This window comes from Pseudorasbora parva, chromosome 12 (genome assembly GCF_024679245.1).
Source record: "Pseudorasbora parva isolate DD20220531a chromosome 12, ASM2467924v1, whole genome shotgun sequence".
Classification (NCBI taxonomy): Eukaryota; Metazoa; Chordata; class Actinopteri; order Cypriniformes; family Gobionidae; genus Pseudorasbora; species Pseudorasbora parva.
The window spans coordinates 42,971,143-42,998,051 of NC_090183.1; the positions used below are offsets into that span (position 1 = coordinate 42,971,143).

Here is a 26,909-nt window from a genome sequence, read left to right on the forward strand (position 1 = left end):
CTAGAGCAGCCTGGAAGGGGCATTGTTCTTTACAACCATCAATACTCCATTAATTTGCAGTTGAATGTCTATAATCATAGTATCAATATGTTGCATAACTACACTCCTGTAATTCAGGTAACAGCTGGAAAAAAAGTTTTCTTCAAAAACACTTATCTAAATCTCGAAGATCGGATCGGATCGGATCGGATCAGATCAGATCGGATCAAATTAAATAATGATAATCCATTCAAGATCTTGAGTATCGGAATCGAATCGATACTTGAAATTTGAATCGAAACCCAACCAAACGTAGAAATTCTTTCTTGATCTGGGTGCATGTGCGTGTGTGTGTGTGCGTGCGTGTGTGCGTGCGTGTGTGTGTGTGTGTGTGTGTGCAGGTGCGGATGAGAAATAAATAATTGTGTTTGTTTGATAAAGACAAGTTGCAGTTGCTGCTTTCAAAATAATCTCTCCCTCATGTGAATTGAACTGAGAGGGGCATAGATATGACAGCGGAGCTGAAGCTCATTAAATATGCAAATCTTATCCAATCCTAGCCATGGGCGTTTATTTCCAAGTCTCCAGTGCTGAACGTCCATCAAAACCCAGCGTTCAGGAGAGAGACTCAAAACCAGTGTAGAAAATAGCCTATTGCTTATTACTTATGATGTTTTTGAATGTAAAAACCACACAAACGTAATTAGTTGACCTCAGACAACAGTAAAAAAAATTAAAAAGCCAGTTCATGACACCTTTAAGCTCCCGACAACATAGCTCGCAGGGTCGCTGAGGCACTCAAACCCCTGCCATGTTAAGGTGGTCCCAGAAAGAAACACAATGCATTAATCATGATGCTGTTAAACTTTTGAACAGGATGAAGATGTACACAGTTTTCTAATTTGGCTTAAATATTTTTTTTTATTTTATTTAGTACTGCCCTTCGGAACCAAAAGAAGAGAAGACAAGAAGACAAATTAAGTGCAATTGAATCCTGGAGAGGATTCAAATATGCAAAAGATGCCGGAAAACTGAAGGATTTGCAGGATCTGGAGGATTTTTCTGAAGAACATTGGTCAGTTTAACTGCTCAGGACAAACAAGAGACTCAAGAACAAGCATCACAAAACACAAAATCAGCCGCGGATCATCCAGAGAACGACACACGGTATTAAGAATCAAAAATACATTCATTTTTGAATGGGGTAATTTTTTATAAATTCAGCTATTTTTTGTCTTGTGGACTATATGCAAACATATTTTATGTAAAATATCTTATTCAGGACAGTAATAAATTTAAAATGACATGCATTTTGTATGACCTCTCTTATTTTGTTGAAATTATTCACATTTTTACGGATTCTGCAAGGGGTTCGCAAACTTTCAAGTAAATGCATCAGCACAATTCTAAAGCTGATTTAAGTGAGAATTAATGCAAATTGTCTTCTATAGTCAGTTTTGTGTTTCAGCTCTGTGTTTGCATGCGTTTGAGACCTTATGAGGCTCTGTTTCAGTATAGGTCTCGGCCTATAGAACACTAGACAGTAAGGCAGGTCACGAGGTTTTGCAACAGAGATTTTGTGTGTCTGGGTGTCTGTCTGTCTGTGTGTGCGTGTGTGTCTGTCTGTCGGTCTGTGTGTGTGTGTGCGTGTGTGTCTGTCTGTCGGTCTGTGTGTGTGTGTGTGTGTGTGTGTGTGTGTGTGTGTGTGTGTGTGTGTGTGTGTGTGTGTGTGTGTGTGTGTGTGTGTGTGTGTGTGTGTGTGTGTGTGTGTGTGTGTGTGAGTGATTTACGTCTCACTGAGTCCAGAGATGTTTTTGGAGATGAATTTTGAATTTTATGCACAGGTGTCGTCAGCATGCCGCCTTTGAACAGCGCCGGGTTTGTGAATTCAGTCTAGCGAAAGATGCCTCCTCCCTTATTTTCACTCTCTCCCTCTCTTGTCAGCCGTTCCCTGTGCATTGCTTTTATTTGTCCAGACCTGAATGTACTTCTTCAGAGAGAGGGTTTGAAGAGCCTTCCCTCCCCTCACGCTGTTCTTCCTGCGCGTGTATGTTTACAGCGTTCCTCCTCTGTATTTCTCTTGTTCCCTTCTCTTCCACAATGCTCAATATGGTGTTTTGATTAAAGCAGTCTGCAAGGGCATTCAAAAGAAGCCTTTCTAAAACCAATGCACAACTATGAAAAAAAAGAAGGGAATTCGTTTTTAGAAAGAAGGAAGAAAGAAAAAAGGGGGAAATGTAGTTCCTCGCCCTGGCAAAGAGAATCAAACCTCCACAGAGATCCTGCATCAAGGGATAAGGGTCAGGTCAAAGGCACAGACAGCATCTCTCCTGGCATCTCTCATCTGGTTCCCAGGAGTCATCCTTCTGAGGTTTGATCCAAACAATAAAGTGAACGAGTCGAAACAAGTCACTCAAAAGTGTCTCCCGTGAGAATGCCAGTATGGAGGATGTAGGTGGGTGCTGCTTGCGTCTGATGTATATGTACGCGTGCAGAGAGTTCGCTCGTTCTGTTGAGAGTTCTGCTGGTGTGGTTTTCAGGCATTATGTGATGCGATTATAAAATGGAGTTCAATTTCTTGTTGTACAATGTATTATTAGACAATCGTTCCGCAATGATAAAAGCAACCATTCATGTGATGTGGAAGAGCCTGACATGATGCTAAATTGAGATTTAAGGTTTGTGTGTGTGTGTATTAGAGCTGGGTGATAAAACTGACCAAAATAAAAAGATAAGGCCAATATTTTATGTATGGGGTCAGTAAGAATTTCAATTTAATACTTTTATTCAGCAAGGATGCATTAACATGTTAACATGTTTTATTTTTGCTAGCACAAAATAGCATGTTGCTAGCACGGTTGATTAATATATATATTTTTAAATCATTTATCAATGTTTTATCATGTCGCTAGCAGGTTTTATCAAGTTGATATCATGTTATAATATGAATTAGCATGTTTCTAGCATGTTTTATTGTGTTGTTAGCGTGATTTAGTATTTTGTTAACATGTTTGCTAGCAGCTTGAAAGACTTAGGAGGAGATGAGGTTCAAATTTCTGCTCAGAATAATGATAAAAACCATAAAGGAGTACTTCAGCGCTGGGAAGAGGAATCTGTATTTAAACTTGGTCATTAATGTAGTAGAAATGTGAAACTATTTTTGAATTCGGTGCTTTCTAGACTGAGAAAAGACAGAAAATGTGTTTTTGTCTCATGGGGATGAAAGACTACAATTCCCAGAATGCTGCCCTGTGAGGCCACCACTACTGAATCACTTTTACTTTCCCACCACCGCGTTCATCTTCATAAAATCAGTTCAGTTAGAGAAAAGACACTACAATTAAAAACTCAACGTGTCTGTTCAATATATTGTGATTTAGTCACTGAAGAAGTGTCAGCACACATGCAGCAGGAGTCAGATTACACGCATCGTGATGAGCTGAATGAGCTCTCGTGATGAGAGCTGAGGTAAACGCGTCCACACTCGCAGTAGTTCTCAGTGTGTGTTCAGTCTGGCAAGTTTTCAGTTCATGCCTTTGGAAGATTAACTTTCATAGGAATTAACTTGGAGAAGATAAAATACTCACTTTGCTCTGCCGGCCGCACCGTTAATATGAACGCCTGAGCCGAGCTGAGCTGTGAGTGCGACCCCGTCCCCCATGTGCGAGTTGAAAACATGCAGAAATAGCTCCCTCTGCTGGCTGTAGTCTAGCGTCTGGCCAAGCATTTTACCGATGACGCATATTGACGATATTTGCTTCACCGGAGTCATTTTTCCAGAAAGAAAATAAAAAATAAAAATAAAAAATAAAATAAAATAAAATAAAATAAAATAAAATAAAATAAAATAAAATAAAATAAAATAAAATAAAATAAAATAAAATAAAATAAAATAAAATAAAATAAAATAAAATAAAATAAAATAAAAAAAACAAAACAAAACAAAATAAAATAAATGTAGCTGCTCTTTGTGTACTATTGTTACTTTATTTTATTTTATTTGCACTGCTTTGGCAACCCAAAAGGACTCTTATTTAAGTACAGTTTTTGTCATGACAATTAAATGCCAATACACAAAATTGAGAACAAATCTGCAGTCTACTGAACTCTTTTACAGTAGGTTAATATTCCCTTCATGTCCTTCATCAACATCACAGACATCATACCAAGCGGAGACTACAGAGAATCGATCCAGATTACGGCGTGGAGTACAGTCCCAGATTACAGCTTTCACCTGTCATTAGCACCTCTACCCGAGGCCATCCCTCTGTCTATGAATCCATTAGCTATATCAACGCTATATTATTCTCTTTCATTCACCCTAGCATGAAAGGTCCGACGCTGACCAGCAGCATATCAATAAGGCCGTACTGGACAGACCTTGCTATTATTCTGCTGATGTGAGTCTGTGGGGAGTGTGTGGTGTGGAGGGCCCCGGGGGGCTCCTGTCTTGTCAGAGGCAGAGAGGGGTTTCATGAACCATGGGGACGCCAAGACCTGCATACTAACTAGACTAGGGCACACTGCCTCTGCCACATCGTGAGGTTACAGCGCACAAGCCCGCGATTCAATGAGAGATAGTCAACCTTCAAGCAGAGGAGTTTATATCTACATTAGAATATTGAATACAGTCACACTTCAGCAGATTTTATAAACATATATGGTAATTGCATTCATTTTAGATAAAACGGTTCCCTCCAAAAAATCACAATTTAAGGGCTGTGAGGAAATGGGATAAGTGTGACAGCGCATCAGATCTTAAAGCGACAGCAGCCACTAATGATGTCTGTTATTAAAGGGGGGGTGAAACACTCAGTTTCAGTCAATCTCATGTCAATCTTGAGTACCTTTAGAGTAGTATTGCATCCTTCATATCTCCTAAAAGTATTTATAAAAGAAATATGGGCTGTACCGAGTCTTTCCAGAAAAAAACGAGCGGCTGGAGGCGTATCGTGTGGGCGGAGCTAAAGAATGACGAGCGCAAAGCGGTGACGTCCTCAAGCGTGGAAATGAAAACGTTACTCTAATAAACCATGCCTATCAATCAGATTCAACTAATACAGAGTGTGTGTTTACTCACAGTTTATGAGGACATGATTCGGTTTATGGACTATTGTATGTGACTAAACCTTAGCAGTAGCAAGCAAAACGGTTTTGCACGTCAGACTAGTGTAACGTTATACAGAGAACAACAATGGAGTAACCGTTAGCGCATTTGAATGACGAAGCACCCTTTGTGAGAACGCTAGGTTTATGTTTGGGTGGTTTTACAATAAGCAAACTGACACCTATAGTGGTCAGCTAAACAAATGTTTTTAAACACACACCATAGATTGCATGCTCCATTGATAAATTCACTAACGTTATACACAATCGTGTCGTTTACTGATGTTTACTCACGCAACAATAGCCAACAGCACAGACATTTGAAGCAGTTTTACTCACCGGCTGCTTCCAAAGCAGGACCATGAACCTTCATCGCTGGGACTGCTCCATCAAAAACACACTTCTTTGGTAACATTGTTGATTTTGTGAAGTCCTGTGACAGCAGTGACCGTGGAGATCCACTTTTGCGACGCGACTGAAGCGATGTTGTGACCTTTCCCGTCATTTCTGCTTTCAAATTGGTTCAAATGCAGCTCTGCCTTCCCGGAATGCTATGCGGCCACGTTAAAGTCGTTTGATGTCACCCTGTCATACTGTCTTTATGTGTTTCTACATTAATTTGGTGATTTACAGTAAAATAACTACATTATAAAATATATTAAAAACGTATATAAACGAGAAAACGTGTGATTGATCTAGTTAATTGTTTTAATCGATTGACAGCAAATTTACATTAAAAATGTATTATGCATACCCACTATCTATCTACCTTTTTTTTAATCTACCGTATTTATTGCATTGCATATTGTATGTTCAGAGATGACAGGTTGATAAGCCAGCCCGATCTCATGCAAATGCGTATTTATAGCACGTATTGTATCTATTGTGCAATTTATATGCGAAAATTAGTTTTTACGTGCATGTTACGCCGTTTTCGAGTGCATATGATAACGCACTTTATAACAACGTGTTATATGCAGGCACCTCACACCACTAAACCTACCCAATGGGGAGACGATGCGCATCATATGCACATAAAACTAAATTTGGCGTATAAAACGCACAATAAATACAATACGTGCTCATATTTCATTAGAATGTGTTGGATGAGCAGACACGACTGGATGTAACTTTTGATACTTTGTGGTAAAAGTGGCTCTCCTTTTAATGTTGTCCTATCTGTATGACTCTCATGGGAAAAAATTGCGAAGTCCACTGCTCTAAAAGAATCGGTACAGCTTATCTGTCTTTTATAAATATGATAAAACTAAAGACTCTTCGGAGATATGAAGGATTCAATACTACTTTATAGATCCTCAAGATTAACCTGGAGACTGGCAGAAACCGTTTGTGTGTTATGGACTTCAATAACGTGCAAATGGTTCAAAAGTACCTGCATGGGCAAAAGCAGCTACACTTTCTCCCAGAATGAACTAAAACTCTTGTTTCTCCCACATCTCTCACCCTCTGACACTATGATGCAAATGTGTATAAATGGGCTAATAAGGCACAGAGGGTTTGGGGTTAAAGTTGCATGAGGGTGAGCTCGTGAGAGGACATGAGAGAGAGAAAAGCGACTGTCAGAAAGAATATTACTTAACACAGATTAGCATACATTAAATATGAAAAACGGGAGAGGTTTGACACCACATAGGCTTAAAGTAGAGATAAAGAAAACAGAAACGGTAGAGGAAAAAATGAAATGAAGATGATGATGCAGGTAGATGAAAATTATTGTACGTCCAAAAGTGTCCAACCAAGAGTAATGACATGATAGTGCTGCCCACAGGAAAGATAAATCACAAAGACATCTCAACTGTTTCTCATAGACTGAAGGAGATTAAATAGAGAGCAATTTGTGAGGTCTACTTCGTCCTCATAAAAATAATAAAACAAATAATAATAATAATCACCTGCGATGTTTGTCTTATGAGATTTCACTAGAGATCTCAATAATGTCTCAGACTGCGTTTGCAAAGATACCAAAGAAAAACAGATCCCAGTGTCCACGTACACACTGCAGTAAAATTCAGTTCACCTTTCAGTGCTTAATCCTGTTCTGTCCACACACAGTTCAGTCATTTACAGGAGCGACAACCACATATTATAATCAAAGTGACTTCTGCTAAATGCAGGGTGTGACAAACACATTTACACAACTTCTACGAGGTGGAACCGAATCAGACAGCTAGTGGTTAATGATGCATTTAACCCTCTAGATCTCTCAGTTTAGGGTTCACAGTTGGCTCCTTTGGTCAAAGGTGACAGAAGCCTTGAAATTTAACTTTTATTTCTAGAGAAACCAATATAATATATTTTTGTTCAATAATATAGTTTGATTATTATTTAAAATGTTGAGGGTATTTTATGATACTATGCAATATTTATACAAATTGGATTAGCTATAATTCTATATATTTATTATATTAAAAAAATCGAATATATTTTAAAATAATTTTTCAATTAATAAAATTGAAATTTTCAAATTTCTGAAGGTCGATTAGTGCCATCTGGTGGGAGTAAAAAAAGAAAAACGTTTGTAATGCCATGGTGTATCCACTAGATTCGATCTATAGAGCTATAATGTGGCTTATACATTCTCTATCATTTTTAAGACATAAATACTTAGCTGTGGATTTGGATGTATACTTAGTTATTCTCAAAGAGTACTTTTGTCAAGGTTTAGATTTGTTTAAATGTTGATTTGAGGTGTCAGTTTTTGCATTAATTTGACTACAGTTAAAGCTGAACACGGAGGAAGACATTTTGGTGCACATAACATCAACATTAAATAACAACTTTACAAAAATGGACCGGTATGCTTTATCAGAGCGGATCCATCTGGGCCTGGTATGATTTCAACCTCTTATTAAGTCTCTTGGCTCAATTTGACCATATTGTTACAGCCACAGCAGTTCATATGTGTGTGTATAATAGTGTGCTGTGTGTGTGTATGTTTTGTACTCTTGTCAAACCTCTTCCTTACTATCTGTATTTTTACTGCATTGCGGCGGAATTATTGAAGTATTTCACACATTTGCAAAAACGTGCTCTTTATTATAGTTGCGTGTGCGTGTGTGTGTGTGTGTGTGTGTGTGTGTGTGTGTGTGTGTGTGTGTGTGTGTGTGTGTGTGTGTGTGTGTGTGTGTGTACATAGCTAATGCAACAAAAGTCACCATGTGTCAAAAAACGTCATGTTTGACCGCTGAGGCCCAGTTAAACGCGTATCAGAGATGTGTCTCTCTTCTGTATGTGCACGGTGCAAGAAAACCACAGGGAAAGTGTTATGAGCTTTGACTCATTCATTCTTGTTGCCAGATCTTGCTAGAAAAATAAGACATTAACATGAATACAAGACCATAATAAACTGAGATAAATCCAAATGCTTTATATTCAAAACAAGACCAAAATATCGCAGCCCACACCTGTCCACTTGAATATCTCCATAAATTTGCTCGCTTTACAAACCAAACCAAACCCCAAAATGCTTATAATAAGTGGACATGGCAACATTTCAAGAGCACACTCTGCAAAGGAGCCTCACAAACATCAACAAAACATGATGCTTCAGCAGATGGTGGTTTAGTTAAAATTACAGAACATGACAAGTCTTTGGTTGCTGTAATATTACTTTATCAAAAATAGCCAGGCGGCAGAACATTGCTATGTTCATAATAAGTAAGTCGAGTTGATATTGATGAATTACAATGATGATTTAGGGGACTCACTCCATATATAAATGTGGTTGTCACTCCTGAAAGTTTACAGTGTTTACACAACCCATCAACTTTCACATCACATCCTTCAGATTTGATATTCACATTCACTTTATAGCACTGTACTCTTACTGTACATCAACAATCATCTCATTTGACTCTATATTTATTCGTCTAAATTAACTTAAAGGCCCGCTGAAGTGCCTTGAAACGTGCCGCATTATTCAATGTGTTGATGTGATTTCCCCTGAAACGGCTCCAGCTGTTAGCAGCTCCTCCCCTTTTTGAAACAGCCAATAGCGTTTTGTTAATAATACCGTATTACAGTATGACTAGAGCCTTTCTGTTTGGTAAAGCCAGTTTCCTCTAACCGTTTATCATCATAATCTCCTCCATATCGCTTTGAAATACAGCATTCTGTGCAGAATTCAAATGGGTCGATATGTTTGTTGTCTGTGCCGACTCGCGCATATGATCCGCGCTGCGCTCTCGTGTCTGTAGTCTAAATTTAGACGAGAGCCTTTGGTGTGTGTGTGCGCGGCTGCAGTGCGTGAAATATTGTGACAACAAACTTCATTCGCCTCAACTGAAAGCATATTTACTCTGAATCGTTTCCTATCACATATATAGTGTTATGGGCTGTTCACCATATAGAAATAAGTAAATGTGTTAAAAACTGACCGATTTCAGCCGCAGCTTCAGCAGTGTAGGGGGCGGGCTTTAGATCCTAGAGAGCATTTGATTGGACAGAAGATTTGATGAGAAGGTGAAGTCTGCGATGATGTCATCAAAATCTCAGATTCATTTTAACGGAAGAAAGAGACTGTAAATTTTGAAAGCTTATATCTCCTAAATGCTAATTTTGTCATGGTTTTGGAACACACCAGCTCATTCATAACTTTAAGGCTAACACAGTCATACTAAATGCTAAAAAACTTCAATTTTGATTTCAGGGGGCCTTTAAGGAGAAGCATCTAAGAAAAAGCTAATAATTAAACTACATTTGCATTTCCTTGCAAGGCGGTAAAAAATTTTTCTATAGTGCATAAGTTGTTAAGGTAAGTTTAGGGTTCAGGCTTTGGATCTATAAAAGAAATCCTCAACATTATGCAAGAATGTCAAACCAATCACAATTCAGTATGTAAATAAGTGTTAAAAAGAAGACCAACAGCAATTGTGAATCTAAATATCACAAAGGCATCATGGTTGTCACATACATTATCCTTATTTAGAGTATGAATGGAAGTCAATGGGAGATTTTCTAACCTTATAACAACATTCACCAATACAAAAATGCATTTACAAAATGTAGTTTACAAAGCAATCTCTACAGCATGTCAAAAGATGATTAATATTAAGGCTAACCAGATTTGAAGGCTAACCTGTCTGAAGAATATCTACACTACAGCGTAATGTAATAAAACATAATTTTGAACTCATTAAAACTCCTGAGCTATGAAAGAGCAACCTGTGAGCGATAAAATGTTACTATGGCTGAGAAAGCAATCAAAATGCATAAGGGAACCATATTCACAAAGCAAATCCCAAGAGAGCCAAAGCAAACAAGAATAAAACAACGACATGAAAAGAAAATGACAAATAATGGGACTCTGTCCATGGTCACCAGCAGTAACATACCCTCCCTCATATCACAATTACTACCACTGCTCTGTCCATCTCTCTCTCTCTCTCTCTCTCTCTCTCTCTCTCTCTCTCTCTCTCTCTCTCTCTCTCTCTCTCTCTCTCTCTCTCTCTCTCTCTCTCTCTCTCTCTCTCTCTCTCTCTCTCTCTCTCTCTCTCTCTCTCTCTCTCTCTCTCTCTCTCTCTCAGCCATCAGTCGGTGGTTATTAATGACCCCTGCACCCCTCTGTGAGCACCCCATTTATAAAACTCACCGTTTTAATCTCTCTCAGTGTGTGTTACTCCCCCGCGCTCCCTCCGCCTCCAAACACACTCATACATTCAGTGGCTGACACCTTTCTGGAGGATTGAGAATGCAATGGTCAGTGCTTTCAGGCACCTTCCCAAAACTGAACACACTTCCTCATATTTACACACCATCCTTCTCTCTCTCTTTTCTGTCATCTGCTTCACCAGTTTTACAACTCATCCACAATGTTCCTTAATGTTTCTCTGCTTTTTGAAACATGATCAATGTGTAAATGCACATTCAACATGAGTTGTGTTAAAACAACACACTAATGCTTATGCTTAAAACTAGACAAAATTACTTAACTACTTATTCTAATACTACCATTCAAAAGCCACTCAATGTTTTTTACAGTGAGAAATGTTTTTTTTTTTTTTTAATCAGTAAGAAAGTTTTTAAATTGATCAAAAGTGATAGCAAAGATATTTAAAATGTTATGAAAATATTTTTCAAATAAATGCTGTTCTTGTAAACTTTCTAGAAAATATTGTATTACGTTCTCCACAACTTTTTTAAAGGAATATTTCACCCAAAAATGCTGTTATGGTGATTTATATAATGCAAGTCAATAGCTACTGTCTCTTTAAGAATAATAAAAAATAAAATAAAAACAGTGCAGTATGAAAGTCTGCTTTAGGAGCAGTGTGTTTCCTTCTGGATCTTCAGTGAATGTTTGAACTTTTTTAATAGTTGTGTTTGAGTCCCTCGATCATCCTCAGTGTGAAAAGATGATCTCGAAATCTCAAAGAGTCACTGCTGGAGAGGATTCAAATATGCAAAAGATGCAGGAAAACTGAAGGATTTGCAGGATCTGGAGGATTTTTCTGAAGAACGTTGGTCAGTTAACTGCTCAAGAGACTCAAGAACAACCATCACAAAACACAAAAACAGCCGCGGATCATCAAGAGAACGACACACAATATTAAAAATCAACATAAACTTTTGAACTTGGGTTAATTTTTTAATTTTTTTTTTTTTTGTCTATATATGCAACCATCTTTTATGTAACTTATCTTATTCATGACAGTTTTATATAAATAAAAAAACATTCATTTTAAATAATCCCTCTTATTTTGTTAAAATGATTCACATTATCACAGATTCTGCAAGGGGTTATTAAACTTTCAATGAAGACAAATTAAAATGAATACCCATGGCTCCTGATGAAGTCCAATGAACAAAACGATCAGTCTGTGCAAGAAACACCAAGGACTGCAGTTTGAGATAAAAGTCTTCTTTACATTTCTACTCAAGTAAAAAATATGCTCGCATCTTTACGCACACTGTGGGTGAATAAATTCAAAGCATATTAGAATGATTTTTGGTGGAGCATGTGACTGAAGACTTGAGCCTAAATTTCAGCTTTGCCATCAAAAAAAATAAAAAAATAAATAAAGGGTAATATTAGAGTTCTTGCTGTATTTTTGATCAAATAAATGCAGCCTTTATGGGCATAAGATATAGCCTAAGAAGCCAGACCCACATCAAGATGTTTGGTCTGGAAACTCAACATTGACAGCTCAATCCGAGGGGCGGGATAAAACGTTTGTCTTTCAAACTCCCTCTGCACGTGATAGGATAGCGCTACACCAACCAGAGCAACGAAGGTGAAACAGAGCTTGATGATAGATTAAACATTCACCGTATCCGGTCAGCAAAACTCAAACACATCTTCACTTCTTAAGAATGACTTCAGTGCCGTTCTTTGTTCTTTTCTCAGAGAAAAGCTGAACTCCAAGTCTTCCAGAGTCGCGGTCAAAGCTGATTCGAAAGACCGCCGTTTGCCAGTTGCTGTGGTTACTAGAAGCACGCAAACGCAACTCGGCCGTCGTCATTATGGCCCCGCCCACCGACTCTATACACGATGTGATTGGCCTGGCAAGAGTTTGGCGTTTACAGCTCAGAAGGGTATTGAGAGTTGCTAGATGATACTAGCGGGCAAATTAAATTTGCTGCCGCTAGGGTGCGTCTAGATTTCTAGGCTACATAAGATACTTATTATAAAAACATTTTAAAATCTTACTGTGGTGTGCCAAGCAGCGAGACGAGACCGGTGTGCCACGCAGCTGGCACTCGTGAACGTTAATCACCGGCCCGCTCTCGCGGTCCCTCGCCCCGCTGCTTGCCACACCACATACCCCCATCGCCCCTCGCAGGCCGGGGGGCACTCCCGAGACGGCGCTCTACTCCCCCTCCCCCCCCCCTCTCCCGGGGGGGCCGATCACGGCGGCCGCGGCACCTGGGGGTAAGGACAGAGAGGCGAGAGAAATGTAGACGGGAGCACGAGGAGCCCACGGAGCCCGCGGACGAGAGAGGGGAGAGAGGGAAAAAAAGAAAGAAAGAGAAAAAAAATTCTGGTCCGGTTCCCCGACACACTGCCGCTCGGTCCTCACCAGCCGAGAGGCTCTTCCTCGCGGTGCTATGCGATGGTGCTGGACGCCCGGTGGACGGCCCGATCCTCCTCCGCCCCCTGGCGGCCGGCGGTGGCTCCTCCTATTGAGGGCAGTCGGCAGCGAGCTCCGCGTTCCCTGCTCCTTCCCGTTCCGGCGGATGGCAGCAGGCTCCGGCCCACGGCGAACGCCGGCAACTCCTCCGCTCCCTCCAGGACGGCCGCCACCCCACCTCGACCCAGGGGCACGGCAGCGAGCTCTCCGTCCCACCGGTCTTCACTCACTCCAGCACCATCGCCTCGGGCAGCCATTCGCGGTCTTTCATCATCCGCGCTGCCCGAACTCCTCAGCACCGCGATCCCCCTCAGCAGCGAGGGCTCTCCGACAGCGCGTCCCTCCTTCCTCCCGGGCTTCGGCACCAATGTAATACAGTTCGTAGATGGGAAGGAAGGAGGCGGTGGCTCCTCCTATTGAGGGACCCCGTCACATGGCCGCGAGACGAGACCGGTGTGCCACGCAGCTGGCACTCGTGAACGTTAATCACCGGCCCGCTCTCGCGGTCCCTCGCCCCGCTGCTTGCCACACCACACTTACCGACCTCAATCTTTTACGTTGCTTAATTAATCAAAATAAGCAATTTTCAACTTTTTTTTATAAGTTATATAAGATTCAACTCATTTTTGTCAGCTTAATGTAATTTAAGTTAAGGCAGCAAAATGTCAAAATATAAAAGAAAAGAAAAACAAGGAAAAACAACAACCTGAATAATTTAACAAATGTTAATATATTCATGCTTAAAACAAAAAGTAAAAAATTATAGTTGCTAACAGGGTAATATACTTAATCAGTCATTCTTTAGTAAATTTATCTTGCATTAAGGAGGTTATTTTTCTGCAGGTCCACTTAGTCTGCATTTCTTTGGTTATAGCGGGTCAAGCATTTGGCCTTTCCAGCTCAGCTAACATGCAAAGTTACGCCCCCAGCAAGTTCTCTTTATTAATTGTCAGTGTCTGGCTGGAACGGTGCCACTCATGCCATCCACGCCACCCCCACCTCCTCACCCTGGACTGAATCCCTGGCACTGCATGCATTAATTAATGCATATTTCATTTAGCGTGCCTGTGCTGTGCAGCATATTGCCCTGCACTCTATTCATTTCCCCAGGGAAAGGATGTTATACATCACCCCTCTGCTGGCTCCACTAATCACACACACATATCCAGACGCATCCACACACCTCCGGATTCCCAGGATGACACTGGAACCTCTGAGCACCTGAGGCGCCCACAGCCTGAGGAATATTTCCCCGTTGTAAACACCCCTCCCAGGGCATGCTGGGTAAGGCCAGATGGCAGCGAATGCAGCTCAAGAAATCATGCAGCCACTAAAAGTGACGCCTCTGTTAGCTTCTATATTTAGCATGTTAATCAGACGCATACTAATACTACAAATATCGGTCATCATTACTGCACAAGAAAATCAGTTTGAATGAGTCACAGAAAATAGCCCATATATGCAAATGATAATTTTCATTATCGATACACAATATTCACATACTAAACGACTGTATATTGCTTGGTTTCCTCAGTTTAGCTTCACAGAATATTGAATTGATGGATTAATTTCAGCAGATTTACTATAAAATGCAAATCAGTGCTGAAACTTTAATTTAACACAGCTTGAAATACACTAAGTTTGACTGAAAATTTGCTGTGCATATCAAAATGTAAAAATATATAGCTTTGCACATCTCTGTTTGGTGGAGCTACTCTGAAATACAAAATGTGCCCATTAGTTTACATATAATCAAATTCAAGCAATCACTGCTTAAACACGTGAAATGGCAGATTTGAAAATTATTGACCTGGATTCCTAACATCGTATCACCAGATAATATTATTTTCATACTTGCAAATGCTCAATAAATAACTTGATTGTGCTTTATAAATATAGCTTCATTAGATGACCAATATAAGAGATTGTGACCATGTGTATGTGAAATCCATATCATGAAAGCTACGGCCATCAACACTACTCTTCAAAGGTTTGGCGTCAGTCATTTGTTTTGTTTCTGAAAGAAGTTTCTTATGCTTTGTGAAATATGCATATTTATTGTTTATAATATTGTATTAAATTGATATATTACTTATTAATAATTTCTAAAGTATTATTATTATTATTATTTTACTTTTGAACAATAGTCTATGTATTCATCATATAATGAATCGCATCACACATACAGTCTAAAATGTACATATTTAGATTGTGAACAGTATATTCAAAGTAATTAATAAGCACCTGGTCGGATGATGACTGTTGTTTGAGCAAGGTTTTTATTTGGTTCAGCTAAAGTTTCTATTCATTTCCCTTTTCCCCCGAAATGACTGGGACTAGTAGGTCTTACAGAGCAGATAAAGGACTTGAAACTGTCCCGCAGTGTTCACTCTAGCAGTGACAGCGATGCTAAATTATCTGCAAAGAGAAGCTTTAGATTCGCTGTCATGCTGGGCACACCTGGGAACTGTAATGCAGGTTTGTCAGGCCTTAAACTTACTTTTAATGTCTAAGTCAAAGATTCATTTCTTTTCAAATGGTGCCTTGATTCAGAGTTGAATGTGCACTGACAATTATACGCTAGTCAGATATGTATATGCACCACATACTGTAACATAATGGAAAGAAGTTACACACCAGCAGTCAAAAGTGAAGCCTAAGCAATAAGAAACTATTAACACTCATATATGACTTCTCAAAGTTCAACCAACTGTGTTCATTTGAGATGGGACAATCTGTTTGGTCTAATGGCAGAAGAGGTTTGGGGAACCTATTTGAGAACATTAATTAGTTCTGTAATTTCAACAGCAATTACAAACTTCACCTTAAATGATTAGTCAATTAAATCTGAAATCCACCAATTATTGCTCAGTCTACCTTAAACTTTTTTTTTTTACAGTCATCTCATTAGTATTCAAAGATAATCTTTTCTTCTTTTTTTGAATAGACACTGACACATATAATATCAACATATGGATTTTTTTTATGCATGACTTAACAGAAGCACAAAATCCTCTGTATATGAGCAAAGCAAATAGAGCAGATAGATTCATTTTAGCATATTTCTATAAAAAAAAAAAATGGGGCCATTTAATATATCAGTCTAAACTCAAAATGAACAAATTGTGTGCAGCAAATACACTTTGCTCTAGTACTTTATAAAAAGGCAATTTAACTAATCTATTACTATCTGAAATGAATAATAGCACCTTCTAATAAAGACTAAAGACAATTAGCAGTGATGTCTCCGCAGTGATTAAAGGGTTTAATCATGTCTTATTCCAAAAACAGCTGTGAGAAACTGTTGGATTTTAGCTATTTAGCTATTTTCTTTCCAAGTGCCATATGGACAGACATGCTTGAATCCCAGGCAAAGCTTATCAGGGGTAAAGAGCACCACTAAAGGTGTTTTTGGCCATGCTAATCACACACTGCACAGCTACAGCCAAACAGATGCTAGCAATTTTCTCAAGACCGCTGACCACAACCACACGCTAACAAGCCTTGCAGAAATGGACCAACACTTTAGTTCTGTGGTACGATGTCTCTGTAGTGAAGCTGAGGCTCTACCCCATTATCTTAAGAAACAGAGAGAATCAAGGCCTCTGTACTAGTCGTTAGCAATGCTAGCTGAAATAATGAAGACTCTGTGGGTAACAGTTCAGGAGGAATCCTGCTGTTGATGGATGAAGCCAGTTATAAGTGCTGTATTGTGTGCTGTGGGTTTGCTTTGTGTGTGCATGTTTGTGTGTGTGTGTTTTGGTGAGCATCTCTCAACGTGCATGCCAGCATTTGAAAGCTAGTGCCCCTGAACACTGGGCCACATTTATGTGAGTTACAGCAATTTGCATAAAATCGAAGTAAACTTTCTGCATACATATAAGCATATACGCTTTTCAGACAGCAGACGACAAGAATGCAGAATGTATTTGTAAAAAAAAAATGTTTTGCATCATTCTAGCAAAAATCAGTTAAAATGGTCAAGAAGTGAAATGAACAAATGCTAAACTAAATCAAAGTAATTTTACTTGAAACTTAAATTTTGTTTTTTCATGTGAAATAGTTGAATAAACTTTAAAAGCTGCATTTGTCATACAAAACATACGTTTTTTACAGTGTATCAGACAGAACAATGAAAATGTTTTTGACTATTGGAGAGTTTATCAAATACTATATGAAAAAATTTCACAGGCCCAAAAGCAACTGGATTATTAATACAAATTCCCAATCTCCATTTGAAAAGAGCAAATCCTTTAACACCAGTGTCATACATGCTTTCAGGTACGCACCTTTGACGCTCAGCTCAGCGTAGTTGGACACTCCAGATCCTCCGTCGGAACGAATCACGCAGCGGTAACGGCTGGTGCTGCGCTGGGACGTGTCTGTGACGCTAACGGTAGCCGAGAATCGCCGATGGTTCACCACACGGGTTACCATGAGAGACGTGTCTTTACCGTTCCATTGCTGAAAGACAGGAAAATAGTCATCCTTGTGAAATCATATAACTAAATATAAGCACACTTAATATGTTTGAAAGATATTTTACATAATGGTCAATAGTGTCACAAGACAGAGGCATGAGCTCTTCAAAAAGACTGTACACTGTGAGAACTGGTGTTATATCGTCATGTCTCAGAGCTGTAGCACAGGATTGATGGAGGCTTATAGTCTCCAGCCAAGGGAAAAAGTAATTTTATCCAAGACTTCATGGACACCGACACTGGCTTAGAAAACTTGCTGACAAAAATCTCCAACAAGTTATTAAGTTTCCTCAAGCAATGCGTCTCGGGAACAAGGTTCAGAACCTCCCAATGCAAATGGTGTGAATGGTGAGCACATATTAGAGATGATTAGAGGTTTAAAAAAGCATGCTAAACAGGTATAATCAAACCAAGTTTGGTGTGTCTATGAATGTTTCTATAGGTTGTCCTTTTGTTTGGGATTATATGTGAACGTGTGTGTGAGGTCGGGAGTTACATGTAACAGCGCTACGTAATTTAATTTCAAAATATATTTAACTGTAATAAGCTTCAGTTACTTATTTTAAAAAAATAAATAAATTACAGTTAATTACAAACATTTTACAGAAAAATGTTTCTGTAAAAAGCTAATATATGTTGAATAATCTTAATTTGTTGCTTTGCCTGTTTTTGATGTGCATGATGCCTCTGGCCATTTAAAGGCCGTTTAGTAAAGCGATGCTATTCTGATGTTTTTGATTGGCTCTCTTGTCTGAATCTGCCCGTCTGCCGATTACATCAATCCACATTGCCGCTGAAAGCTTTAGGACTACAACCTGTCTGAGATTTGCCATCATGGCGAGTGATGAAAATGCGCTCCAGTGCCGGAAATTAAAAAATAATTCAATCCAGAAATTAAAAAAGGGCGCAAATATAAAAGTTCAGTGCAAAATATGTTTGCCAACTATTAAAATGCTATCAGCATCGAAGATTTTAATGTCGAACTTGAGGAAGCGTCTCTTATGATGAATGCTAACCTGAAACCCCACCTATTGGACAATTCTCTCTTTTAGTTTGTCCTGTTTTTACTTGCAAAATAGAGCTATTTGACTACTAACACACAACGATTGGTCACTGAGTCAAAGCAATATTATGAGTGGAATATAACTTTATAAATAAAATTTTAAAAAAAGATACCATGCATTGTTATGACAGCTACACTGGGTCATCTGTTTGGGTTGCCAGGGAATATAAAACTAGAATCTATTCTTGCTTCTGTTAGTGAGAAATCAATATTAGGCCTTATGTGGTGTTTTCTCTTAAAGCTACACTGTGTGATTTTTCCCCCCATCTAGCGGTGTAAAGGTATATGACCATCCAGGGAATATTAGTTTCTGTTCCTCTCAATTCTGATTTTGTTTTAACTTCTACGGTGGACGATTTAGTCCAAGATTAACATGGCAATCCCCCTCTTCACATTTGACACTGTGCCATCGAGTGTTAAAACGCGGGTGTAAATTTACGGTATGTCCCTCTTTGGCTACTGTACTTTCAAGATGGAGGGGCAACATGGCGACCGGCATTCGAACCCCTCACCCGTATGTATTTTCAATGGCATATTATAAACTTACGAGAATACTTTATTACTTGAAAGAAGTAAATATACATTAATGAGCACATATATTTTTTAAAGAACTAAGTGTTTTTAGCTAAGAATAAACTAAAAAAGTTACACAGTGTAGCTTTAAATATAACTAAAAATGACTCACTACACTAAACACTAAAAATGATGTTTTTTAAAGGTTAACCCTCCCTGGATTAAGTTTGAAAATGATTAACAACTGTAAACATTTGTTAGAAATTAAGAAAAGTAATAAATAAGTAAACAAATGTAATCAGTTACATACTTTTTACATTTTAAATTTAAATAACTTATTGCATTTCAAAAGTAGCCCGTGTGCATAACTCACCTGTAGCCAGAGTTTGTCATGTTGTGACCATTTGCCTCCTGCAATGCACTGGAAGGTTGCATTCTGTCCCACGTTCACCTCGACATTCTGCAGCCGCAGAAAATGTGGAGTCTTGCCTATTAAAGCAAACACACATACCTTCAAAAACATCCTATAGCACCCATGCAATTGATATAAAGCACATAGACACTTATGGTCAATTATACATTAACTATACATAACTATATAGTGTATCTAAGAGGGCTGGGTAAAAATAACGGATTACTCGATTTTAATTCTCATTTTTATGAACCAATATCGATTCTTAAATATCAAGAATCTATAGTCATGCTGTTTTCAGATGAAAGTCTCAGAATCTGGAAGTCTAGTAATCCCAATCAGTGTTTCAACTGTGGAAAGGCGTCAGTAAAACAGCTTGCAAACAATGTCACATCACATTTACCTCAGAAAAACCATGTCCAGTGCCCATGAACTCATTAGTCAGCAAGAAAAACTAGCTGAATACTAACTCTAGAGAGGAGCATTTAGCTAAATATAGGCACCATATTACATATTCATTATAATTTTTTCATGTTTTTCAATATTTAATGCATGTTTGAATAAATCTGGCAAGTTTTTATGACAGCCACCATTTAAATGTTTATTGAAAAAAAACGAATTGGAGTAGAAATATGATTATTTAATTGAAATGTTAATATTATTACTTTATTATTATTTAAAAAAAAACATATTGAGTGTAATTTAAGTGGTTGTATAAAAAAAAACTTTTTTTTTACTTTAATATTATAGTAGGCTACAACTGACTCCCATATCAGTTAAGAGATGTTTTCTTTATATAGAGTTCTTAAATTAAATAATCGATATTGAATCGAATCGGAATTGCAAGCTTGTGAATCGTCATCAAATTGAACTGTGAAATTTGTGTCAATACCCAGCCATAGGTTCTAATGCAATAGACATTCTCTCCTTTTCATGAACAGGTCCATAGAGGTTTACAGGAGCATTTGTCTATTTTAACAGAACGGCACTAACTGAACTCACTACAGCCGTCTCCACCCACTCTCACTGCTAGCTTCATTATCTGTGAACACACTAAGCATTCTGCACAAAAGCAATATCATTACTTTTCAATTAAAGTAAATGAGAATATGGATTTATTTTTTAGTACCTCTGCTATAACGTGGAAAGCATTAAGATTTAGTGATGAAATCTTTAAATTGCCCACACATATTCTTATGGCACATAAAGTCAAAAGATCTAAATTTGTGCCTTTATAAATCAGCTCCTGTTATCTGTGTTAAAAATTCTGGTTGTGTAGAATTAAATACAAGCTTACTGCATACTGTGTAATATACACTGTACACTATTCACTGTTTCTTAAACATTGCATGTGAAATGAAACTATCCATTATGCAAAGATCCATTATGTTAAGATGAAGCGCTTTGGATAAAAGTGTCTGCTAAAATGATGCATGTACTTTCCATTGGCTTTCAGTTATCTCTAAGTGAAACTATCATTTTGCACATTTGCCTAAAAACATTTATTTGATCAATTGAAGAATTGAAGAAAAAGATAAAACAGGTGGTCAAGTGCATTGCATATTGCTTTACAGTTGTGTCCCAAGTCAGAGGCTTCATCCTACAAAGGCCGTGTGCATCACAGCAGTGCTACGAAGGCTCCTTCAAATGCAGCCTATAAATGCGTCCTTCGTTTCCCGAGCCACGAAGGACAGAGCGAATGGATTCACTAGCCTATACAAAGTTTTACTGGTGAGAAAATGCCAGATTTCACTTTTAAATTCAAGTATTGCATTTCAAATTACTCAAATATTTGTTGAATATAACACAAAAAAAACGGATAATGAGCTGCGTGCAGCGCAACGCCACGCCGCGCCAGTCTCGTGTCTCATCGAGGAGGAGTAAAGATAAAAGGAGGAGCGACAACAGTGAATGAAGAGAGAGGATCAGACCTGGACTTTATGTTACGTTTCTATTATGTGTTATTATGTGTGTGCGTGCCAGTCGTCCATGAGGGGCTGCCGCTTTTACTTTCATTTTGTGTTTATTTATTTATTAAAGTATTTGAATGTTTGCTGGTTCCTGCCTCCTCCTGCCTAAACAAACAAACTACTAAATGAATTTATTAAAGTCTTTATCATCCCGCTCTCACGGCCCCTCAGCCTCGCTGTTTGCCACAGTCCCATTTAATAACCCTTGATTCGACCAATAGCCGTGTCCATGCCTTCGAAGTCCCCCCCCCCCCCCCCCCCCCCCTTTGAAGGATGCAGCCTCTGAAAGCAATACGTCATCTGAATGAAGGCGTGATATGCAACACAATTCATTTTACATTTAACCAATCTGACATAATTCAGAGTGAAATACATTTTTTCTGAAATAACATGAATGATGAATCATGCCCAATAAGACCAGGGGTTCATTTTGACTTCTGTAATACGAATTAACCTAATTTCCTTGCATTAGTGTCAGAGAGATATAGGACAATGGAGGTCAAAGGCTAAAGTTCTCCTGTCATAACAAGAATGATGGGGGCCTGAAGTCTGAGCACTCAGCTCTGCAATCTGCCCCCCCTCCCTCCCTCTCCCTCTCATCCACAGACTTGCTTGTTTGCTGGCCTTTTCCATCTCTGTTCAACCCTCGATCCACATGAAGTGCTTTTCACAGTAGTTGACAGACTGAACTCCTACAGCGTAGCCAAGACTGTGAAAGTAAGCAGGCGCTGAGTGTGTGTGTGCACGTGTGTGTGTGTCTCTGTGTCTGTGTGTGTGTGTGTGTGTGTGTGTGTGTGTGTGTGTGTGTGTGTGTGTGTGTGTGTGTGTGTACTCACGGCAAGGGTGGGCCAAAACGTGTATCTCATCCACTGCGATGAACCCGGGATGCCCTTGTACAGATACTGCCTCAAAAATAACCTAAATGAGAGAAGAGGGGAGAGGAAACCAAGCGTTTAAATCAACTCAGCTTGTTTCAGACTGAACTGAGACGGTCTATTTATTTCAAGCAAGAAAAGGATTGAAAATATTTAAATTGGCAAGTCAACTGGAGAGATCTTAGCTAAAGGACTGTTGCCGGTAGCATAAACTTAGACTAATCTTACAAGTTAGTCACATCAATTTTTTCCTTTAAGACTGGTCATAACTTTAAATGGTTAGTTCACCCAAAAATTATGTCATTAATTACTCACCCTCATGTTGTTCCAAACCTGTAAGACCTTCGTTCATCTTTGGAACACAAATTAATACATTTTTGATGCTTTGGAGGTTTCTGACCCCCCATAGAGAGCAACATTATTACCACTTTTAAGGCCCAGAAAGATAGTAAAGATAGCCCACTCCTGCGTTCCAATATGCATACTATCCACTGTATCTAGCCTAAATAGTATTAAAAAGGACTAATGTCACATACTATTTAGGATGGATAGTATGCACATTGGGACACAGGCCAAGTCAGAACGGCGGCTCATTATTGGCCACTGATTGGCCAGCTTGAATCTTTGTGCTCACGTGAACAGCGCTGACCAATTGTGAGCCGGTGTTCTGATGTAGAACCTGGAAGCGCTGTACTGTGTTTACAATGTGAACAGCATAGGAGACTGACACAGAAGAGAAGAAATTGGTAAATAAATAGGGCTGATAACCGCAATAAAGTCAAGACAACGGCAGAGGAATGCAAGCAACCACATCAACCGTGATATTTGTGTTTTCTACAAATATATATAAGCCTATGCCCTAATTGGTTTGCACATTGTGCATGTGTACTGAATGCTAAATAAGGTAATATTGATAAGACTCTGTTTAAAAACAAAATAACTTTTATAGTGAAAAAGTTTCGAACCGTTATGAATCAGTGAATCGATTCATGATTCGGATTGCCAATGTCAATGATTCCAGCAGTTTGACACACGATCCAAATCATGAATCTATACGCTGATTCATAAAGGTTCAAAGCCTTGTTTTGAAATCGGCCCATCACTATATAAGTTATTTAGGGTTTTTTGCTTCATAAAATGATTGTAGAGCCGCTGTAGTGAGATGGGCTTTGTATCGACGTCTTTAGTGCCTTTATGGGTCTTGAGAGGAAATGACATTGGTGTCAATGAAGGCCTTTCTGCCATCGGATTTCAACACAAATATCTTCATTTGTGTCAGAAGATGAACAGAAGTTTTACGGGTGCCGAACAGCATTAGGGTGAGTAATTATTGACAGAATTTTCATTTTTGGGTGAACTAACCCTTTAACTTAGGTGCTATGTTTATTCAACTGGCCCCTGTTCACACCAAGAACAATAACCATAATGATAAATATATAGTTTTAAAAATCATTCTAACTAACTGATGCATAATAAAAAATACTAACACTATCAAACTTTAACAAGCTCGAGCTCTGATAATCTGCACTGAAAGTCTTGAGCGTACACATATGGGACTGGCATGGTTTGCATGGTATACTGTACATGCCATGTGGTGAAGACATGTGTGGTCTGAACAATGCCCTCTGTCTCAGAGCTGCCAAGGACTGGCACTAGAATGCCAAAACCTGGACACAGGATGCACTCGAGTCCCTGGCTTTCCAAAAAGGCCTCACTGGGATCAGTCAATGGACTGCATCTTGCCCAGATTCATTTCTCACCATGATATTTAGGGTGAGACTATAGAGACTGAAGGTGCATGTTTTGCGCAAACCACAACCAGGCAATTTCACGTTTCACCTCAGAAATGTTCTGGAAACGACTTTCAGTAGATTTAGCTTTGTGTTGTTATTTAGATTGGTTCTCGATTCCCAACCCTACAAGAGAGCAGGTCTAAGTATTCAACCTCAAGAAAGTCATGCAGGTTTGGAATGACATGAGGTTGAGCAAATAATGACAGTATTTTCAATTTCGAATGAGCAAACCCTTTGCATTGTAATTTTATCAGCCTTGCTCCTACTCAAGGACATTGCTGTATTCATAATTTATTCACAACATTATGGCTGACTCAAATGATCTTTAAAATTGTCAAAATGTACCATAACAAGTTTTTAAAAAGACAGAATTCATTTGCCTTTTTCTCCATTTGCATATCATAAAACTTTACCCTTTAAACACTGTCACATTGAAAGTGGCACCCTACGATTTAAAATGTATCACGGCAGGAAACAAGTCAATTAACCCAGAGATTCGTTTCAGCAAAATTGGCCACTTATCTGACAAATTTGTTGCTCTAATCAAACTCTTAGTGGGATATTTTTTGGTATAGCTTATGCTCCCAGGGGCAGATTTTCTAGTAGATATTAGTTCTCGATATTAAACAGATAATTTATTAAGCTCAACTCAGCAAGAGAAGCGAGAGCTTTTAAAAGTGAACACAAACTTGGACAAGCACACAGAGTGGGAATCTCACAGTTTTCGTTGAGAACATGGGTTATATTTTACCACAAAATGAAAATAAAAATAATAAGATAAAAAAAAATCATATAAAAATCAAAAAATACCTTTTTATTACAAAAATTGCAATATAAATGTAATTAAAATTATAATATTTATAATTTACAATATTCAATTACTATCAATATACTAAATAACAAAATAAATACATATTATTATTATTTATACTTATTGATAATACTTACTTGCACATGTTTCTGTCAGATTGACCGCAAAAGCACAAATACACACACACATGAACAAACGCTCTGATATTGCCTGCTGATCAAACAGATGCCCTCAGCAAATATTGCCTTTAGCAAATAATGGTCTGCTGTTTGCCAAGAGAAGTTCAGTATTCCCAGCACAGGCTAAATATTTGCTCTTCTCATTAGTTAATTCAATTACGCTGCTAATCTTATGAGAGTATTTCAATCCACAGATTGACGTGCGAATCTATAGACAGAAGGAAGAGGAGAAAAGAGAGAGAGAGAGAGAGAGAGAGAGAGAGAGAGAGAGAGAGAGAGAGAGAGAGAGAGAGAGAGAGAGAGAGAGAGAGAGAGAGAGAGAGAGAGAGAGAGAGAGAGAGAGAGATCTGGGTGTAAAGAATCAAAGAGAAAAAGAAGGAGGGGGCGAGAGTGAGAGGTAATAAGCAAAAAGACAGATCTAAAATTAACAGCTAAAAGCTTATTCACCAGGGCCATTTGTGGGTGAGATTAGGGGACAGTGATTGCAGTGGTAATTGGAGTAGAGAGCAATCTACTGCCCCTCTCTGCAGTTCAATTGGAGCCATTCACCACAACTATAAGGCAGAAAATAAACTTTAGTCTATTTCAGTGGCCAAGTGGACAACATTTGCAGTGCATTTATCTTGCTATGGGGCTCATCCTGCTAAAAAAAAAGCTAGTTGTCTTGTTAATCATGATTAAGAGAGGGCAATCATTTATTTCACTTCCATTGGGAGTGCATATAAGTCAAATGTTTTATCTAAACCAGAAGATTCCTGTACAGGTTTACATCTGGCACTGATAGCGTCATGCTTACCTGGTAGGAGTTGGGCCAAAAGGTGCTGATGGCGAGTTCAGCCTTCACCCAGCCTTCAGTGACAGGAGCTGAGGCATTCCAGATGGGATTCCCCTGCGGTCCACCATCCACTTTAATGTAGACATTGAGGGTTCCGGGACTCGTCCCATCCCGGCTGGACAAGGAGTAGTGGAAGTCAATGCAGTGGGTGTCATTCTCTTTTAGTGTGGGGAGAAGCAGGTGGGCCTTCTGACCTGATGCACGACCCGAAGCATTCACCATCATGAAGGAACCTAGAAGAGGAAACAATGTACAATAGGTCAACCAAACTCCCTGAAACTTAACTTCGACGGAACAGGAAGCAATACAACATAGAATAGATTAGCAATATCACACTCGTAGTGGAGCGATATGGCTGTATATCAGCACAGCTGTAGGCACGGGGCCATAGGTAATCACAGCATAACATATCGCATGGCTACAAGTGTGATATTGCGTTTATAAAGCAGTTTGATGGCACAAATGAGTAAATAAATAAGAAACAACAACAGAGTGTCTTTAAAACCCCTCTTTTGTGCAGGGCTACTTCCTTCCGCCACGTATCCAATTCTTAAGTTGACAGTTTAACAGTTGTGACCAAGCCTCCGTTACTAAATCTAAAACGTGACTGTGGAGCTTATTGTATTACCGTATGTAGAGTATTATGACAGAGAGATCCATAAAAACGAGTGCAATACCTGCCTCTAGCTGATATTCTTCAGCTCATTACTATATTTATTATCACAAAATCTGTTTGAATGTCTGCTGATGAAGGCGATATCTTTATCTTTGTCCTTTTAACAGTTAGGGGAATTTTCCATAA

The 26,909-nt window shown here is 38.8% G+C and overlaps 1 protein-coding gene across 15 annotated transcripts in view; it reads right to left on the reverse strand.

The window, feature by feature from the left end:
* The window catches only part of ptprt (protein tyrosine phosphatase receptor type T), a 318,020-nt gene that overhangs the window by 187,837 nt on the left and 103,274 nt on the right, over positions 1–26,909 (reverse strand). For all 15 annotated transcript variants that reach the window (XM_067460396.1, XM_067460402.1, XM_067460403.1 and 12 more), the window contains exons 3-6: positions 26,069–26,340; positions 22,451–22,532; positions 19,606–19,721; positions 17,465–17,639 (exon numbers count right to left, since the gene is read on the reverse strand). In XM_067460396.1, the coding sequence (XP_067316497.1) occupies positions 17,465–17,639; positions 19,606–19,721; positions 22,451–22,532; positions 26,069–26,340 (645 nt within the window). The remainder of the gene's footprint in view (positions 1–17,464; positions 17,640–19,605; positions 19,722–22,450; positions 22,533–26,068; positions 26,341–26,909) is intronic.